This window comes from Felis catus, chromosome F2 (assembly GCF_018350175.1).
Source record: "Felis catus isolate Fca126 chromosome F2, F.catus_Fca126_mat1.0, whole genome shotgun sequence".
Classification (NCBI taxonomy): Eukaryota; Metazoa; Chordata; class Mammalia; order Carnivora; family Felidae; genus Felis; species Felis catus.
In genome coordinates, this window is record NC_058385.1 from 78,706,779 (window position 1) to 78,727,462 (window position 20,684).

The following is a 20,684-nucleotide window of genomic DNA, read 5'->3' on the forward strand; positions in this document are numbered from 1 at the left end:
GGATTAAATTGGAGGGGGCGGACAGGAACATGGGTAAGCTTCCTACTCCTGCAGGGGACATACCACCCTCATGCCGTGGCTGGCAGCCCACGGTGTGGACTGTGGCATGTGGGACGCACCAGGAGCCCGGCTGGAAACGTTTGGATGCCTCAGCATTCTTCTGCCCAGAGACCTGGCAAAGATCACCGGACGGCATCCCTGTATCACACCTGCTAGTCAGGAGGCCAGGACTCAAGGTCCAGCTGGAGCACGGACTGACCACGCGGCCTCAAAAAAAATACCTACATGTTCTGACCCTGCAGCCCAAATTCAACCACCTTTAACATGGTTTCTAACGGTCCTCGAAGTTTTAGGATCGTTATAGCACCACCACCCCAGCCCAACCACCATTAAAGCAGTCTATACCTACGCAGCGGATGCCCTGGGCTGGGCACCGCTGCTGGGCTCTGTGCACCCATCACCTCACCTAATGCTCGCAGGTGTATGCTCTTACATCCCCACTGGAATAATGAGGACACTAAGGCACAGAGGAGGCTATGAGAGCAGCCCAAGGTCCGGTGGTGGAGCTGAGACTCCCACGCAGGTGACACGTGAGTGCCTGTTTCAGCCAACGCACACTGCCACCTCGGCACCATGACGTGACCGTGACACGACCTGAGAGGGAGGACCTGAAGACACAGTGGGTGGAAACTCCTACCAGAGCTGGGCACCTGGCCCCCCAGGGAGTTCTCTGCTTACCTGAGGCCCCCGGGGACCCAGAAAGCCGGGGAGTCCCGGGCTGCCGTGGTCTCCTTTGTTCCCCTTCTGGCCCTGCAGAGGGAGGACAGATATCAACGCTGCAAGGTCAAGTGCAGACCCGAGGAGCCTCAGAAGCCTCATAACCCCGCTGTGTTCTGAGGGGTCAACAAAGAGAAGAATGGCCCTTTCCGGTATGGGAAGGCAGCCGGTCGGGAGGCTACCCTGTGTCCTGACAGCATTGTTGGGGCTGGGGCAAGACAAGAAACATCTCCTCCCAATCAAAGCAACAGAAGCAAATGGGAGAAAAAGTTAACAAAAACACTGCTGTGTGTGTGTGTGTGTGTGTGTGTGTGTGTCTGTGTGTGTGTGTGTGGGGGGGCCCTCCAAGCCGCCCTTAGTACACTTATTCCCAGTAGCACAGCGAGGCTCCTGGTTTGGTAGGATCGCCTCTGGGGAGCAGTTTTGGGGACTCTTTCAGTTCCAGCCCTTCCGGGTAGGCACATGTGTGAGTCAGCTCTTCTGGGGCCAGCTCTGTGCCAGGCACGAAGCCAGACTCATGGCCCAGTCCCATCTCATCTCACCAGCAGTGACAAGCCTCACACCATGGCTTCTGAGAAACATCAGTCATTCCATTCGCTAAGGAGTTTAAGTTCTTCTAGTGCAGCTGTCCCAGGTCTAACAGAAAGATGAGTCTCCACTGGGGTGACCAGATGCCCGGTTTGCCTGAGCATGATGAGGTTCCCAGGATGCAGGATTCTCTGGGCTAAAACCAGGGAGGCTCCTGGCAAACCAGGACGGACGGGTCACTCTCATTTCCACAATGACGACAGTTAGCCAGCCAACTGGCCTGCCCACTGTCCAGCACAACTGTTGCTTGACTCACCAAGCCCGGGGTGGGTGGGGTGGTGGTTACAAGAAGGCTAGGCTGGGAGGAGACTTGTGGAAAGGATTTGACTCATCTGACCCCTGAGTCCATCAGAGAACCATTTTCTCCAGCATGTCTCCCCATCTACCAGACCTAATCCCAAATCTGGTGACCTGGATGCTCCTTCCACTACCCACGGATCCCACCCATTGTTTCTTCCTGCCCTCCCCAGTCTCCACCTCCTTACCACTAGGAATACCCCCTTCAGACAATCTGTCCCATACCTATCCCCACATTACACACTTACCCTGTCCTTACTCGGGTAACGGCTGGTAGGCCTGACCCTGTCCCTCCATCCTCTAAAAATACGCAGCGTCTAGAGTGCAACCTTATTACACGCTTCTTTAGTCTTAATAGGCATGTACCTTTGTATGACTGGTACAGAGAACCAAGTGCATAATCGCATGCATTTTAGACTTTGAAAGGGGTACTTCTTGGAGCCTCTCACTTCCAGCCTATTTCTATCATTCAAATACCGTATTTTCCCACTGATGCTTCTAGGGGTAGAGAACAGGCAATCTGTGATGTGAAAGCCATGCCCCTTGCAAAGCTGGCCCTGATGCCACCTTATAGCCGCGGGAGTACTCACAGGGCTTCCTGCAGGGCCAGGGTCTCCTGGAGATCCCGGTGATCCATTCTTACCCTGGTGGAAGAAACACAAGTAATAATCTACCAGGACATCGAGGAACAGGACAGTGGAACAGAGAGACTGCTGGATGTGGAGAACCCGATCTCACATGGAGAGCTGTCATGCAGGCCAGCCTGGCTCTCAGTAAGCCACATCATTATTCAGAGGATAGTTCTCAACTTATAAAAGGAGCCTATAACACCTCACTCATAATATTGTGAAATTAAATGAGTTTGTGGGCATGATAAAGCCTAGGTTGGTGAGTGATGCCCACAGAACAGGTGTAGTAAATAATCATGACCTCATCCATCCACCCATCTACCTACCCACCCACCCACCCATCCACCCATTCACCCATCCACCTACCCACCCATCCACCTATCCATCCATCCATCCATCCATCCATCCATCCATCCATCCATCCACCCATCTATCCATCCATCCATCCATCCATCCATCCATCCATCCATCCATCCACCCATCTACCCATCCATCCATCCATCCATCCATCCATCCATCCATCCATCCAACCACCTACCAACCCATCCATCCATCTACCCACCCATCCACCCACCCACCCATCCACCTACCCACCCATTCATCCATCCATCCATCCATCCACCCACCCACCCACCCACCCACCCATGCATCCACCTATCCACCCATCTTCCATCCATCCACCCACCATCTATCCACCCATCCATCCACCCACACCTCCACTCACCCACCACCATCCATCCATCCATCCATCCATCCATCCATCCATCCATCCTTCAGCTCAGAGGCTGTCTTAAGGAAGAACACAAGAGTGCTCAGAACACGGCAGTGCTGTTCTCAGCTTAGGGTGCTTGTCCAGGTGCTAACTGCATTCTACTGTTCCACTAGGGGCACAGTTATATCCAAGAGATGATGATACTGACACAGACAGGAAAAATGGCTGCGCACAATCGTGGAGCCACTAAACTGAGGGTCCGCTCATTCCAGAATCCAGGACTGACCCAAATGATTTCGCATGCTCTGAGTTGGGTATTTTGTGCACACCCAAAATTGTGATAAATACATTGGTAGTGCAAAAATCAGAAAGTTTAAGAATTCTTCTAGCTATGCCGTTGAGGACCAGACAAATTCCTATTAAGGCTGAAGTTCACAGCTTGGCTTCAGCAGGCTGGGTTGGTCACTGCCTCTGCCCACCACTCTCCTCCATCTCGGGACCCTCCCCCACCAGATGGCTGTGTCTTTATGTGGCTCTCTTGCCTGCTGGGAGCAGCCCAAAGAATAGTATGTGTCTTGCCCCTCTCTATGCCCGGCATCTAGCACTGTGCCAGACACACAGGAGATACTCTATGGAATGAATGCACCAAGAACATCCCAGGAAACCACTCTCCGTTGATCCTGTAACCAAAAGGTGCTAACATCCTATAATCTGTGAAGCACGCATCCACCAGTGAGTCAGCTTCAGGGAAACATGTTATAGTAAAAAGAAGCTAACGCTGTCTGAGCCAATGTCCTACACACTGGACTTTGCACGCAGTCACTCGCTGCGCACAACAGATACAAACATTGCCATTCTACAAATGGAGAAACTGAGTCACGGAATGGCTATACAACCTGCCCAAGACAGAAGTGAAGGGGCTGAGATTGGAACCCAGGAAGCACGGAGCCCAGCCCTGTGTCTCATGAGAGACACAACTTGCTGGTGATCATGATTAAATAGGGTTCACATCTTATGCCTAAGAAGTGCCCATGTGACCGTGGATGATTCATGTGGCACAGCTCACATGATCCTTCCAGGAAGCCTGAAGGGTGGATATCTTTATCTCTGTATCACAGATGAGGAAGCCGAGGCACAGAGAAAGCCCAGGATCCGCACAGGACCCCTCCAGGGAATGTGATGTGGCGGCTCCTCCCGGCACCTCCCTCCGCCCACCCACCAGCCCATCTGTGTTTTTCTAAAAATATGTGCTTTGGCTCATCCTTATGGTAATTATCTCTCTCCTCCTCCTCCCTCTGGTTTGCAGAGAGGATAAGGGCCAAGACACGTTATCCTCGGTGCCAACACAGGCGGATGTACTCAGGAGGGGCGGCTCGGGGCAGCCACCTGTCACCTGTCAGGGCGCTGGGGGCCGGGAGGGGCTGGGACCTGGCTCCCTCCTGGGCTGTAGGCCACTCCTCATGCCCCACTTGTCTTGGAAACCACAGCCCCTCCTCTATGCTCCAAACTCCTGTTCTGCACACCTCCCACCAGGGTGATCTTTCTGAGAAGGAAATGTGGCACACACAGGCCCAGGTAGATCTTCAGCTGCAGTCTCTTGAATCAGACTGCCTGAGTCCAAATCCTGGCTCTGCTATTTCCCTGCTGTGTGATCTATGGCGAGTGACTTGACCTCTCTGCCTGTGTTTCTCATCTGGGAGCAGGGATGGTCAGAGCCCCGGCCTCGTAGGATTCCAGAGAGCGAATAGGTAAATTCCCACATGTCCCCAACACCGGGACTGCCAGTATTTCCTGGAAGCTCTCCATAACCACTCTGTGTCTGGTTCAAGGTTGTATGAACCTGCTGAGGTTGCAAGGAATCTTCTCTTCACTCGGGAAGGCCGATCGATTCCAGTTGAGTGAGAAAGAGGTTATCAGAGGGATAACCTAGGACCTCCTCTAATGCGTTCAACTAAGTATTTGGCAAACTCTAGTGGTTTATTGTTGGTTACGGAGTCCCTGTGATGGCCACTCAGCACTGATGGTGGCACATTAGAAAAACACAAAGCCACCTCTGGGGACCTCGGGGCTTCCAGGCCGAGGCCCATCTCCTGCATGTGGGTGTGAGGCCCTTGGCATCCTCCCCCGGGGCCTGCTGCCAGCATCTCCCCTCCCCACACCTGTCCCAGAGTACTCGCTCTTCCCCACACGCTGCTTTCCTTTCCCTCTTCCATGCCCCTCAACACACTGGCATTCATCAAGGATGTACAGAACGCCACCTTGTGCCAGGAGACCCTGGAGGGGGCCAGTGCTGGGAACGTTCCGAGGGCTGGACACTGTTCCAGAACTTCACTGATTTAACTACTGGATCTCACAACTTCCCTTCCCTTTACAGATAAAGAAGCAGGACCAGAGGGGTTGGGGGGGGGGGGTGATCCTTCTATGGACTCACCCAGTCTGGAAAACAAGATGCAAGCTTAACTCCAGAGCTTGGGTGTGGAAGCTTCAGGATGGCCCGGAGGGGCCCCAGCGGGTGCCTGGGGCTCCAGAGCAGGGTTTCTCCATCTTTGTGCCCTTACATTCCTGCCCCGTGGCCTATTCGGACATTTTCTCCTCATCCCATACGAAAGTTTAACACCACAGCTGTACTGAGTATCTGTTTCTGGTCTGTATGCGTACAAAAAGAGTAAAGGGGCTGGGCATCCCAAGCCCTAGGGACTAAGTGTCCCTGGTGAGGAGACCTGCCAGGTGTCAGCCTCCTGGTCCCTGCATATAGGGATGGTGCTGATGCCCCCAGGATCTGCAGGTTGACACCACCAATGGTGGGGGGGGGGGTGGACAGCTCAGCTCCCTAACCCAGTGCATGCTGTTGGATGAGCAAATGCCATGTTCCAGAAAGAGGAGGAGAACACGGTCAGACAGTGATCTGAAAATGTGAAGCTAGGGCTGGGATGGAAATCCCCAAAGCACCAAATGCCCTGCTCCTGAGCATTGGTGTCGCCCTGTGGCCAGTCCCCCAGCACATGATGTATCCATCACTGCACACAGGGGACATGTGTCCCACTGCTGAAACACCTAGAACAGTAGGGCTCACTGAGCTGCCCGCATCCTGGTCTGACAGCTGTCCTTCATGCCCTTCCTCAGACGCAGGGGATCCAGGACTGGGCGTGGGAGGCACCTGGCCACTTTGCATCCCCCGGGCTCCAGACTTAGTGTAGAAAGGGGGATGTGAGTCACTGTGGCCCCACCAGGCAAGAAAGAGGCGCCCCTTGGTGAGTTCCAAAAAGATGTGGCATTCAAATGCCTAAGACCTGTCCCAGGTGCGTCCGGTAGGATTCTGAGGACAAAGAACACGGCCATGGCCATGGTAGGTGCAGAGCATTGGATTTGGTGTCAGAAAGTCTTGGGTTTAAGTCTTGCCTACAGCTCTTACCAGCTGTGTAACCGGGACCCAGGAAGCCCACGTATAGCTATGCTACAGGCTGTTCACTCATCTACTCCATACTCATCCAAAATTTACACACGCACACATACACCATGCAAAGAAGCAAACTGCAAAGATAAAGTGTCGTGTAACAGATGTGCATTCTATCTACATGCTTACAGGTGCATTGAAGACATTTTAAAATAAACACAAAATGCTATTATCAGTGGCTCCCTCTGGAGTCTAGTAGAGGTGGGGTGAAAAGAGAATCTTCTTTTAATTTGGATTCTGTATGATTCCTTCTATCATTAGCATGGGTCACAACTGTGCCATTTCTGCACAGGACCTTATTTGGAAACAAAGTCACTGCAGATGTAATTAGTTTGATGAGGTCATGCTGGAGCAGGGTGGGTCTCAACCCAATACCACTAGTGTTCTTAGAAAAGGGGCACATTTGGACATCAAGACATGCCCGCAGGGACAATGCCATGTGAAGACAGAGGCAGAGATCAGGGTCATGTTGTACAAGCCAAGGAACAACAGAGCTTGCCAGGAAATCTCCAGAAGCTAAGTGAGGGGAACAGACCAGATTCTTCCTCACAGCCCTCAGAAGCAACCAAGCCTGTCCACATCTTGATCTTAGACTTCTAGCTTCTGGAATAGTAAGACAGGAAATTTCTTGGACATCTAGCCTCCAGAATTGTGAGACAATAAATTTGTTGTTGAAGCCACTAAACTAATTGTTGTTGAAGCCCCAGCAAACTAATACACAGATCATGCATCACACACTAGAATGACCTAAGGGAAGTCCTACAGGGCCCTGCCATGCCAGGAGGTCCCAGAAAATAGCCTAGGGTACATGTAGTAGGGCACTAGTGGGGCTTAGGGCAGTAGCTATTTCCAAATTCTAGGATATACTGCCATTTGTTTTTAACATTTATTCATCTCCTGAGAGAGAGAGCCAGACAGAGCATGAGCAGGGGAGGGGCAGAGAGAGAGAGCAAGACACAGAATCCAAAGCAGGCTCCAGGCTCCAAGCTGTCAGTACAGAGCCTGATGTGGAGCTCGAACTCACAAACCACAAGATCATGATCTGAGCCGACATCAGACGCTTAACCGACTGAGCCACCCAGGCACCCCTATAATACTGTCAATTCTAAACAACACACAGGGCTGTACCAGGATGAGCCAACCAAATGTCACTGGGCTAACAGGCAAACATAGAGGAGAGTAACACTCACCGGTGGGCCCCTTAGTCCTGGGGGACCCTGTGGCCCTGTGGGTCCAGTGTCACCCTGGAACAGAGAGGGGTCACGTTATCACAAAGTGGATGCATGCAGATAATGGAGGCACAGTTTCAAATGTGGACCAAACTTCATCACGTTCCCCAAGAGACCCAACTTAACTGTTCAAACCCTTCATCACCGATCTCCAGTGATTCCAAGCATGGAGGAACTCATTGCATGTAGATGAGTAAATGCGTGAACCTGGCTTATTTATTTACTTGCTCAGACACCGTCCACCCGATCCCACAGCGATTTCTGCTAGCGCCATTTTGAACTAAGGGAGGCAGCCATTGAGGAGAAGCCATCTTGGACGTCTGTCCCTGACTCACTGGACGGTGACTGAACTCACTCCTGCCTCTGCTGCCACAGGAGGAAAAACGCTGCCCGTGCACACAGTGCCTTCCAGGTGCAACGTGGTGGTGATCCACCACCTGGTCTTCCAAGCAGCCTCGTGGCGTGGCTGTCATTCTCTGCCATGTTATGAATGAAAACACAGAAGCTCGGCCATGCTCCCTACCGAGCAGACTCAAACACTCTAGAAAATGGAGCTCTAAAACGAAGAGAGTCCTATAGTTGAGAAGGAGGGAGAAAGCACTTGCCCCCTGGTCTGGCATCCTAGGCTCCCGTCCCAGCTGCTCCCTGACCTGCCAGGGGAGCTACGCTCAGCCACACTCCTGCCTGGGGAGCTCCCTCCATGCAACTGGCTATAAGTTGTACTGAGAGGGAATGGATTTTCAAGCTGCTCTTTGGCCTTGAGAGGTGCCTCCGGGGTCAGGGCTTGGGAGAGGGCCCCGCTCGGGGTCAATGCAGCTGTTCTGCTTTTAGCTGCACGACAGGGTGCTGCTCACACTAGACTGGCTTTGTAAAGCCAGTTCTGCTCCTGAGGTGAAACATGGGAGCCTGGCTGGTCCTCTAAGGCCCTTCTAGCTCTATGATCTCATGGAACAGGTCAGTCAAGAAGACAATGCACATCAAGAGCCATGGGCGGGGTGCACTTCCCCAGGATTTAAATGCAGATCCTGACGGATATAAAGGGTGGGCATGAGACCCCCTTGGACCTCTTGGACCCCTTGGACATGGACCCTGTGCCCATGCTCCTGAGCAAATAACCACTCCCAGGAGGCCAAGTTGCAGCCACACATGTCAGACCTCCCACATGTGTCACGTATGAGGTCTGGTCCCCCAGGGGCACGCAGAGCTGACAGATCCCACCCAGGCCGCCTCCTCCCACCTCTGACAGCCTGTGCGACCACCAGTCAGTCCCTGGACCTCTCTGGGTCTCAGGTTTTCTATCGGTAGGACTAGGGTAAAAGATATCTTGCCCTGCCCTGATCCCAAGATCAAAAAGTCCATGAGAAGGGCGCCTGGGTGGCTCAGTTGGCTGAGTGTCTGACTTTGGCTCAGGTCATGATCTTGAGGTTCATGACTTCGAGCCCCACATCGGGCTCTGCTGGCAGCTCAGAGTCTGGAGCCTGCTTCGGATTCTGTGCCTCCCTCTCTCTCTGCCCCTTCCCCGTTCGCACTCTGTCTCTCTAAAAAATAAATAAACATTAAAAAAAAATTTAAATGCCACACAGCACATGTTAGTGGTGGCCATGATGGTGGGTTCATTAGACTGCGGAGCAGCCGGGCTGGAGAGATAATCTGGGAGATACTGAAATTCAAGCCCATGTGAGGCCGGACCCAAAATGCCACCACTGATACTAACAGATATGAAAGATCGATTCAGCAAAGCCTCCTTAGCTACGGGGCGGCACAGGCTCCAACTGTTGAGGCTGGAAACCCAGACCCCAGGGCCTCCTCAGGACTCCAAGGAGGACCCCAGGGGCCGGCAGGTGAGAGACATCACTGGACAGTTCCGAGCATCTGCCTATGCAAGCCTCCACAGGCACCAACCTCCAGAGCCCTCAGGGATGCACACTTTCCACTCTCTCTACCCCTTCCACAGGCCCAGCCGGGCCCTACAGGACACCCGCACTCACATCTTTTCCTGGCGACCCTTCCCGGCCAGGGGGCCCCATGGCACCAGGCTCTCCCTAGAAGGGGGAAGTGGAAACAAAATACCCACGTTAGGGAAGAGAATGCAGAATGTCAGAACCTGGTCTCTGTGCACCTGGGTGGCAGAAAGACCCAGAAGCACAGCCCACCAGAAAGAGCCCCACTGAGTCCTGGCCGAAGCCGGGGTCTGCAGTGCCCGCACGGCCAGCTGCGAGGGCCTGGACCCCACCGTGCCTCTTTAAGCCACAGGCAAAACCGAGCCCAAGGGCCAGGCACACCGGCAGGGAATTCTGTCTCTTCAGTGGCTGACCCATTGGACACCTCGGCTTTCCCGTCCCTAAACGGAGCACGGCTGGGGGTCTGACCAGCCTTCCAGGTTCCTTCTGTTTGGGGCATCCGAAGGAGAGGGAAGAACGTTAGCCCTGGGCCCCCTGCACGGCTTGCGGGCAGCACAGCCCACAGAGGCCTCCTGATTCCGGGCTGATTTGGTCACATCGGTTGTACCTCAACGTCTGGCCCCCAGAAGGAACGTTTAGAAAAACCAGACCAAGACCAGGCATGGCACTTCCCACGATGCCCGCTGTCCTCTCTCGGGCGACCAGCTGCCGTGCTGGCCTGCGGGGCCAGGAGCCCTCAGTCTAGAAGCACCAGCTCAAGTCCACCTGGGCCGGCCGCCAAGGCTAGACGTCCACTTACCCGGGGGCCCGGTGCACCAGAGTCGCCTGTGTGTCCCTTGAAGCCCTGGAAGAAAGAGGAGTTAGTCCACCAAAGGGCAGGCTGAACAGGCGAGAAGGGGCAGGCACCTGGGGTGACAGGTGCGCCCCCTCTCGCCGTGGTTCACCTGACGCCTCACATTCTAGACCCCAGGCAGAGGCTAGGCCCTTGATGCTGGGTGACGGGGTGACTCTGCACCATGACTAGAGCTGCAAGGCTTGTTCCTACAAATGCTCCAGCGAGTCAGGGTGTCGCCCCATGTCCTCCTGAGCGTCATCGTCCTGGTGTTCCCCCATCTGGCTTGCACCCCCAGTGCCTAGCCCCTGGAGTAGGTGTTTCCCTGCCTTCACTCTACAGGTGGGTCTCAGGGCACCTCCCTCATTCCTGCAGCTGTGGCCAGCACCCCCCAACAGCCTTGTCCTGGGCCACAGCGCTGGGCTCTCCCTGCACAGAGATCACTTGATCACCGCTACAGAGCGTCAAGCCCTACGAGCAAAGCGGAAGCCGTTAGCAGGGCTGACACCATCATTTCTAACAGCCAGACCAGCCTGTTGTGTAACAACCCCATTACACGTGTGAGGACACCGAGGCTCGAGAGAGAAAACACCTGCCCAAAGTCCCAGGATCAGAAAATAATCCGATTCAGATCCAGGTCTGCCCAGACCCGAGGCCCTCCCGCTGTCCCTGCTCTGCACACTCTCCTGACAGCTGGGTTGACGTCTCACCAGCTCTGGTCTCGGGGCGCTTTCCCTACCTGCTGACACCCAGGTGGCACGGTCCCCGCCTGAGGGGCGCCTGGCCACCTGGCCACCTCACCGTGCCACGTCCCAGGCTCTGCTGCAGGCTGCACACTAGGCACTCCCTTCCCGCTCCAGGCCCGTGCACACATGTCCTCTCTTCCCGGCGGATCCCTTCCTCATCGGGACACTCCTCCTGGCTGGAGGCCTCCTCCCTACCAGCCTCCTGTCTCCAGCCCCATCTCCCTCAGTCCTCACGCGCTCACTCTCCGAGGCCCTCCTCGTACCTTTGTCACCGGGCATCCTGGCCAGAGCACCGCTCTGAGCCCCTGCAGCACCCAGTGCCCCCGGCCAGCCGGTCCCCAGCCGGCGGCTGGCACAGAGCGACGGACCTGTGTGAGCAGAGCCCGTGCACGCAGCTCAGACGGTAGCAGAGGAGAAGAGGGAGGAAATCCCTCCCCGTGGAGCCCCTGCCACATCCTGTCACTGCAGTGTAACGGCAGGCCTGGGAGATGGCTCGTCTTTCCCCCGTTTTACGTAAGCAGCAGCAGGCTCAGGCCTGTCCGTCACAGGCAGAAGCGGGAGAGCCATGACCCAAGCCCAGGTCTGTCTGACCGCAGAGCACGCCCTCCCCACTGTCACCCTCAGCTCCGGGAGGCAGCAGTTTGTGGCCAAACCAGGCCGTCCAGAGCCAAGGCCAATGTCTCCTGGCTGACCCCACCACACTCTCCTCTCACCTTATCCCCTGATTTTACCTCCTGGTTCCAAAAAGCGAATGAAGACCCGGCTGGGGAGAAGGCCACCACAGGGCCTGGCCGTCCGAAAAGAGAGACCACCTAGCGGCCTCTCCGATGTGGTGGCTGTTACCCTGGGAACATGTTCTTTACCCTGCTTCTCCAGATTTGGGTGGTAAGAATGTGTGACCTCACCTGCCTCTGGGACGGGGGCTCTGGGGAAGGCTTCCAGAGCAGCAGGTGGTGTGGGGACAGGTGCAAGCTCTCAGGCTCCAGGAGATACAGGGGACGCAGGGGCCGGGAGCCTGGCCAGGTGGGTTTCACATCCCTGCTAAGCCGCTGGCCACGTGGCTCCCCCTCTGAGCCTCAGGGGCCTCGGCTATCCCTGGGGAGGTGACCCCTGTCTTTGGGGTTGTGGTGAGGATTAGACGAGGTGCCGCCACCAGAGCCGGGCTGTCACTCGGTGACCAGCGAGGAAGCGTCAGTGACTGAGGCAGAGGACAAAAAGGAAGCTGGCTCAGATCAACCACTGTACCTGGGAGAAGTCAGCTCAGCCCTTGGGAATCCTAACATCACCTACAAAATGAGAAGACTGAAAGCACCTTCCAGGCATAGATAGCTTTGCAGAATTAATCTATGGAAAGGGGCTTCATGGACCCTTAAGGCCGACTTTGGAATCAGGTCTGGAATAGAACCATGGAATAGAACCACTTGGGAGCCGGGGGTCTCGGCTACTCTACTTCTCTTCAGTGGGAGACTCAGTTTCCACGTCTGTAAAATGGCGATAGAACTCACTTTGGCCGAGTTGCTGCCAGCACCGCCTAAGAGATAAACAAGTGTTCTCTGCTGTTCAACACAGGCCAGTGCTCTTTCCCTGGAGAGGGTCAGGGCCTGCCTGGGCCCCAGCACCTTCCTCGAAGACACTAGAATCCCAAATCCAGCCATCCCAGAGCTGGGGCCCCTGGTACGCTCTCTTCCCATATAATCATGGACAAAATCAATGGAGGGAGCCTCACCGCGGGGCCAGGCACGCGGCTGGGAATTTCACACGCTTCATTACATGCTCACAACCACCCTACAGAACTGGGAGATATTCTGATCTCCATTTCATAGAAGAAGACACAGAAGTCCAGAGAGGTCTCCTGATGAAATTTAGTAAGTGACAAGGTGAAAGCTGAACCCACATTTGTCCATCTTAGAGGCCGTGTGGTTCTTCAAAGCCTTGCTCTCTGACTTATGCTGTGCCAGCCAGAGAACATGGGTCTCTAACCCCTGCGCCTGCACTGAGGTAGGATTCCTTGCAAGTCTCAACTGAGAAATGCGTCTTGCCCCAACACGGGTCCCAGCAAATGGATCCCCTTGGCTAAAAGGAAGACCTTCTCCTCCAATAAGCCAGGAACCACCTTTAAAAAAAAAAAGCCAACACTAACTCTGTGTTTTAATTCCACCATAGGAAGTAATATTCCCCGTCCTTAGATTTTGTTCTCCTAAAGGACAATCAGGTGAAAAGCAAGGAGATTTAGGAAAAAGGAAATTGCTTTTTGTGTTCCAGTTCCTTCTTATTGAATACTAGCCAGGTGAGTTATTGATTTTAACAGAAAAACACATTAAGGAAATAGAAGTAGCATTTTGATCTCTTACTTCTTGCCAGATAATTGGATTTTAGGAATTTTATTAAAAATAATGTTTTTTTCCTAAAAATAAATTTATGGAATTGTGTAAACAATTTTGAAATTATGAAGAAGTGAAACATTTAGCCAAAAAAAAAATAACCCCCAAATACAGAGTTAATTTTTATAGAAAAATTATCTATGTATGTTTACATGTATAATAGCTTGACAGCTAGATATAGATTGATATATAAATATACACGTCAGAATTCATACTTAAAATAAAAGTCAGAATTCATACAGAATTCGTACCTACATCCCCAAGATCTGGAAAGAATGTACAAAAATGTGAACACAGCTTTACCTCTGTGTCATAGAATTACAAGTAACTCTATCTTACTCTCTAAAACATTATTTTTCTTATTCTTTTTGTATTAGTACCATCATTGTCATTGTCACACAAGGAGAATGGGTTACTTTCGTAATTGGGGAAAAAACCTTTAGCCATGGAAAGTGTTCAAAATTAAGACTCCTTTTTAGGTTCTATCATCCAGAGAAATCCCATTAAAATGATCGTAAACAGGTTAAGAACAAAGAAAACTTAGAACAACATGGCAACAATGGTTGTCATTTGGAAAACAAATCCTACAGCCATGCATATATGAAAGAACTGAATTTATTACGTAGGAGCACCAGGGCCTTGGAAGAGAGGTACTTCTGGAAATCCAGAGTGGGCGGGCTCAGCACAGGAGCCGGGCGGCTGAGGCTGCATTGTACTATGGACAACAAGCATGCACGTGCACGCATGCACACACACACACACATACACACACACGCGCACACACACACGGGCACTTACAGGCAGGCCACGGGCTCCCTCTGGTCCTGGTAGACCCGGGTCTCCAGTTTTGCCCTGAGAGTAAAGAAGAGAAGAGCCTGGGGACACCATGATAAGGACCTTCCCTCCTGGCCACCTGGGCTTCACGGTGTTAGGTTTCCAACGGCCAGTCTCTCACCCCTGCCAACCCTCCTTCCCGGCACGATATTCCACCTCAGTCCGTACCAATCCCCCCCATGTGTCCAGGCTACACGCTCCTGGATTTTCCCTGGACTGTGCTGGTTACACAGGGTGTCATCTCTGAAGCCACTGTTCCTAGTGGCCCCTGGTCGTTCTCAAACGTGCTCTGCTCTGGATGCAAAATGCTGCAGACACCCGAGTTCTCAAAGACTCTGTGCTCACTCACCGAACCACTTCAAGGCAGCTATCAACTGCTGCACGTCACACTTGGGGACACTGAGGCTCAGAGAAGCCATAGCTTTACTGAGCTCATCAACGGCAAAGCCAGACTGAATCCCCGCTGCGTGCGACATCCCCGAAGGCTGCTCATCTCAGCCGGCAGCTGCCTCGGACAGGAAGGTCTGCCATTCACCCCTCCTTTTCCCTGGCCCAGCTTCTCTTTACTACCAGAAGTTGTGGGGACACCCGGGCCATTCAAACTCTTCACCACCAGCAGCCTGGCATTGCCCTGGGCACAACTAGCCACAAATAACAGCCAACGAGAGACTGGGAGCTGAAGTCCAGGTGACGTGGTTGGGGTGGGGTGTGTGGAGGGGCAGGGAGCCGGTGAAAGGGCACATCCCACTGATGGGGGGGTGGGGCAGCATCTGATCCCGCCTTCGCTGAGACAGGAGGAGATGCCCTTCCCCCACATTCCCCTCCTTTTCACAGCCTGGAGACCTTGAGGATCTGATGGGGCCCATTAGTGGGGAAGGAGAGTGAGGCGCATCTGTGGATTTGGAGGGAAAATCGCGGAGAGGAGGGGGTGGGGGGGCAGGTTTGTGTGACTGATTCGAGTCCAGCCGTGTGATCTCTATCTTCCCTTCCCTGGACCTGTTCTCAGTTGCAAACTCAGCACAACCCCTGCTGAGCCCCCGCAGGGTTTTACGACCGCGGGTACATGGTCCTAGCCTGGCTCCCACACCTGCTGCCCTCAGGTGACATGCCCATCACTGGTCCGAGCATAACAGTCAGCAACTCCTGGGGGCCTTCCACATGCCAGACACAAACTGAGTGCCTCACGTGTTCTGGCAGGGAGGCCTCACTGCAACCCGTTGAGGGAAGCATGATCGCTTTCCATCGGCCCAAACACTGAGGCACAGAGAGGTTAAGTGATCTGTTCAAGGTCACACAGCTGGGGTCCTAATCCAGGGATTTTGGCTCCAGAGTCTCTGTACATCATTATACGCTATAATTATCAAATACCTCCTAATAAAGATGACACAACAGGCAACTCAAAAAGCTGCCTAGCTACATATCTATCCATCCATCACCTATCCATCTGTCTATCTGCCGTCTGTCTGTCCATCCATGTCCCTAACATATAAGAACATAAGCTATCTAACCAATCTGTCCATCTATCTACATATCTATCCATCCATCATCTACCCATCTATCTACTATCTGTCCACCCATGTCCCTAACACATAGGAACTTGAAAAAATACACCGAGTGTAGCAAATGCTGCTGCTTTCCAACCACATCCGCTTGGCTCCCCGAGGGGGTGGGGCCCATCATCGGCAAGCAGTCCCTGCTCAGGCTGAGAGCTGTGTGCAGAACGGCCTTCGGGCATGCCTGACATTGAGGTGTGGAAGTTAATGTGTTCGTTAATGCCTCCCGGAGCAATCCTCTATTTAAAAAGGCTTGAAATCGACAGACGGATGGATGGACTGGCTGGCAGGGCTGGGGGCACGGATTCCAAGTGAGCTCCTCACAAATTCTCAGAGGGTCTCCAGTGACACTGGCCTGGCTGACCCCTGGAGGGGCTCACTCCCTAGCCTGATGTCGGTGGCTTTCCCCATGGGGATCTTTCCCAGTCTCATTTCCTCATGCCCTCGGTGTTTCCTGGGAGCACTTCCCAAACGCCCCGCCTGCCGTCAATCGTTGTCTCTGGATCTGCTTTTATGGGATCCTGTGCCGCTCATTCCCAGGCCAATTTCTCAGGCCGCTCAGAGAGAGAAGGCGTCACAAAGGCCACACACTGAGATTCCGGAGTGAGCGCCTGGCACACTCTGGAAGGCTCCGAGTTGGGAGTTGCTAACCCCCACTCCCTGCCTCCTCACGTACTGACTTACCCACCGCGTGCCCAGAACAGACTTGGTCTCGTACTGGTCTAGGCCCAAGGCCTGACACAGGCCTAACTGGAAGAGGCAATCCATAAACACACTGGATGCAGACCGAGGCCTGACAACTCTCAGAATAACATACCTGCAGAAAAGTTGACTTTCTGGGGCACCTGGGTGGCTCAGTCGGTTGAGCGTCCGACTTCGGCTCAGGTCATGATCTCATAGCTCATGAGTTCGAGCCCCGCATTGGGCTCTGTGCTGACAGCTCAGAGCCTGGAGCCTGCTTCGGATTCTGTGTCTCCCTCTCTCTCTGCCCCTCCTCCCCCTCATTCTCTGACTATCTCTTTCTCAAAAATAAATAAACATTAAAAAAAAAGTTGACTTTCTGTCCTGCAGCACTGAACTCGGGAGTCAGCCTCTGGAGGGTGAGTCCCAGAAGCTTCATTTACCAGCCGTGTGACCTTGGCCACCCTGCTTAACCTCTCTGTGCCTCAGTTTCCTCATCTGGGGCAATAATTACGCCATACCCCATGGGGATCTTCTGGGGGTCACAGTGGAAAAGGTAACAAAGCATCTGTGCCGCAGCGCGAGCCGGGCACATAGTGACGGTCTCCATTCTCTCTCCCCTCCCACAGTCTCACCCCACTAACTGCCACGTGCCCTCCACGGGCTGCTCTGCTGGGCATCAGCCTTCGGTGGCTTGGCAGGGGCCTTTTGTTTACACTGCTTGCTGCCCTAAGCGCTTTCTTTTCCTCTCAGCAGTGAATTCTGGTTCCGGCATCTGGCAAGCAGTGAAAAATGATGAAGAAGGTGTTTCCCGCAACTCGCGTGTAAGATGCAGAAGTCGTAACAGTTTATGACCAAATTAAATGGAACTGGAAACCTCGCTGTAGAAACTTCCGTGTAGTCCCCCTTAGTGGCTCTAAGGGTTCTGCAGCTCTGACCTCAGCAGGACTTAAAACCAGGGCGGCTGGGGAAGACTGACGTCCTGATGTCATTACCAGTGAGATGAGCTGGTGCCTTCCGCCGATGGCTGATGTCTCACCTCGCTTGGTTGTCCAGCGATTCTGGCCAAGTTGCCATGCGTCTTAGAGAAGGCTCACGGCAGTGTCTGGAGAATACCTTCCTCGGGGCTGCGTAATATACTAGCAGGGGCACGCCATCATTGACGCTCTGCCATGGGTGGGCATGTGGAGGGCTGGGTCTTGAGGCCCAGACACCACCTTCCAGCTCCCCCTCAGTACTGAGGCCATGGAAGGGATCTGGGGAGACAAACGTGCTGGCCCCACGGGCCCTGACCCACAGGCAAGAGAAGCAGGCAACTGTGCAGGACCACAGTGAGGCCACAGATACGGGTCGGCAGAACCCCCTGCCCACTTTTTGTTCCAACCAACTGCCGCTGGAGCACAGAGACTCCCTCCCAAGCACTCGGTCTGTTTCACTGTGTGTCCTGGGCAGGTGACGTTAGAGAAAAAGAAAAGGGGAAAAAGCAAAACCTGCAACTCTAGGCCAAAGCTGAAGAAAGGGCGAACTCCCTTCACCTGGAGCTAGCCAGAACGCTCAGGTTTTCGGTGGGGATAACAGGCTTCCAGGGTATCAGGCTTCTACTCCAGCCGGCGTCTACCTGCCCCAGCTCCCCTCCCGTGTCAACAGGACTGAGGCTGAAGGGGGCAGTAAAAAAAAAAAAATGCAGAGGCCAGGCCGAAGTCCCAGGCTCAAGTTCTGATTCTGTCACTAGCCCATCATATGACTTTGGGCCCATCACTGGACCTCCCTGAGACTCCATTTTCTCAGCTATAAAATGGGGACAGCAGCATTCACCCTGTAAGGTTGTCAGGAGAAATAAATGAAGTAACACAGAGAAAGTGACTCCTGCTGCACCTGTGTCACAGTAGCTCGTCCACAAAGAGCAGCCGTTAACGGAGACATTACTAACTTGGTGCATCAAATGGTAAAAAATTGAGAGTCCCTTACCGGCTCCCCGGGGGGACCTGGTTTTCCATCTCTGCCCTCTTTGCCTTCTTCTCCCTGCAAGAGAAATCCAATTGGTACTGGAGGTGCCGGGAGGGAAGACACAGGCTGCGTTCGGGACACACGCCTAGTGCTGGGCTACAGCCACACTGAACAGCTAAGGGGCCACTTGAACACACAGAACTGGTTTGACTTCCTGGTTTCTTCCCAACACCACAATTCTGGCTGGGATCTCCGATCCAGCGCCTGGCACAGAGCGGAAAGGCAAAAACTTGCAATAGCATCATTCTTGGTTCTGTTGATCTGCAGAAGCCCCTAGTAGGCATGTCGTGAAGACAACCTTGGGACACCAGAGCGTCATGTCTGGGCCTCTGGGATCGAATGCAGCAAGGAGTGGGCAAGGATGCAGCTTCTGATGGAGACACTGGGGACACTGGACAGATACAGGGCAGCACGGGACACACGGGGGCTCAGGGAGCCAACACAGATTATGTGTGGGTTACGAACAGCTTTGAACACTTGGCGTTTCTCTCCGTGAGATCCAGCTGGGATTCCCTCCCCATGGCCAGCCTCCTTGCCCTAAGGAGGTCACTAGAAGCCTCAGGTTTCCCTAAGAGACCGTTATTCAAGTCTCTGCAAACAGGAAAGAGAATTCTGTACAATGACGATGACATCACCCAGACTTAGGTTCCAATCCTGGGCCACCTGGACTGGGGGTGAGCGTGGGGGTCTGGGGAAGGAAAGCAACCAGGCAGCAGGGCAGAGGGGAAACTGAGTCAACCCAGGCAAGGTCTGAATCCTTCTTGCACTACTAGGTACCTGATCTTGGGCAAATTATCGATATCCTCAGCCCCTCAGTGCCCTGCTCCTAAAAAAAAGATGGCAAGTGCGCTCCAGAGTTACCAGGCGGTCAGAACGGAAGCTCCTGCCCACGAGGCAGAACTAACCCAGCATCGACAGGTGGCTCCAGCACCGGGGCTGTGTCTGCTGCTGTAGGCATTCAGGACACCGGGCATCGTTCCTCATCAGTGCCTTCAACGTCAGTGGCCTGGCAGCAGGGGAAGCCATCAGTGGCCTGGCACCTTGGGAAGCCACCGTGGACTGGAATCTAAGTTTCGTGGCCATCCAGGGCGCTGGTCCAATGCTCAACGGACACCCGTAACCCTTCCCGAATGCCGCTCCTGGCATAACCATGTTAACCAGGGAAACCAGTGGGGCTGCTGTGGAAGCCGGGCCGTACTGGGCCTCTTTTCAATCAAGAGTTTTCCAGAAAGCACTTTTCTCCATGCATGCAGCAGCGGGGGGAGGTCAAGAGACGCGTGCGTGGGAGAGGAAGCCAATCACAGGAGGAAGCGCGGCCAGGCGGGAGACCTGTAGACTCTGGCTGGAGACCCCGAGGACCCGCCGGGGGCAAAGGCATGATGTGTGGGAGCAGCACGAGTACCACATGGGGAAATGCAGAGGAGGGCCGTGTGTGGCCCACGGAATCGTCTGAGAAGGAAAGGTGGCTTTCCGAGAGAGAGAAGCTGCCTCAGGCAGACCTGCTGAGCGGCCCGTTAATGTCTCGGAACCTGCTTCTGCACCTTCAGTAAATTAAAGAGATGCTCCCCGACTGCAGGGGGAGGAATACGAAGGGTCTTTCTGGCACAGAGGGGTGCCTAATAAATGGTGAAGTTTGTGGCTCTCCTTCCCAGAAGCGACCGTTGGTGCCCAGTGAGTGTTAGCAAAGTCACAGTGCGCCCCCCATGGCCCTGGCCAGAAGCAGAAGCCACTTCCTAACACTTAGTCTTTCTTTTAAAAAAATGTGTGTTTATTTTTTAGAGAGAGAGAGAGAGCAACAGGGGAGGGGCAGAGAGAGAGGGAGACGCAGAATCCGAAGCAGGCTCCAGGCTCCCAGCTGTCAGCAAAGAGCCTGACACGGGCTCAAACCCATGAGCTGCGAGATCATGACCTGAGCCGAAGTCGGACGCTTAACCGACTGAGCCCCCCAGGCACCCCTAACACTTAATATTTCTTCTAGCCAGTTCCTGTATGTAAATACATCCGTGTCTCTTACACGTTCCTCCTTCTACCTTCTTCCTGACCCCTCTCGTCCTTCTCAGCCT

The 20,684-nt window shown here is 53.8% G+C and overlaps 1 protein-coding gene across 5 annotated transcripts in view; it reads right to left on the reverse strand.

The window, feature by feature from the left end:
- Nucleotides 1-20,684, reverse strand: part of COL22A1 (collagen type XXII alpha 1 chain) — a 260,776-nt gene that overhangs the window by 15,427 nt on the left and 224,665 nt on the right. For all 5 annotated transcript variants that reach the window (XM_023248206.2, XM_023248207.2, XM_019823180.3 and 2 more), the window contains exons 51-57: nucleotides 18,583-18,636; nucleotides 14,345-14,398; nucleotides 10,387-10,431; nucleotides 9,675-9,728; nucleotides 7,648-7,701; nucleotides 2,253-2,306; nucleotides 739-810 (exon numbers count right to left, since the gene is read on the reverse strand). In XM_023248206.2, coding sequence (XP_023103974.2) covers nucleotides 739-810; nucleotides 2,253-2,306; nucleotides 7,648-7,701; nucleotides 9,675-9,728; nucleotides 10,387-10,431; nucleotides 14,345-14,398; nucleotides 18,583-18,636 — 387 coding nt within the window. The remainder of the gene's footprint in view (nucleotides 1-738; nucleotides 811-2,252; nucleotides 2,307-7,647; nucleotides 7,702-9,674; nucleotides 9,729-10,386; nucleotides 10,432-14,344; nucleotides 14,399-18,582; nucleotides 18,637-20,684) is intronic.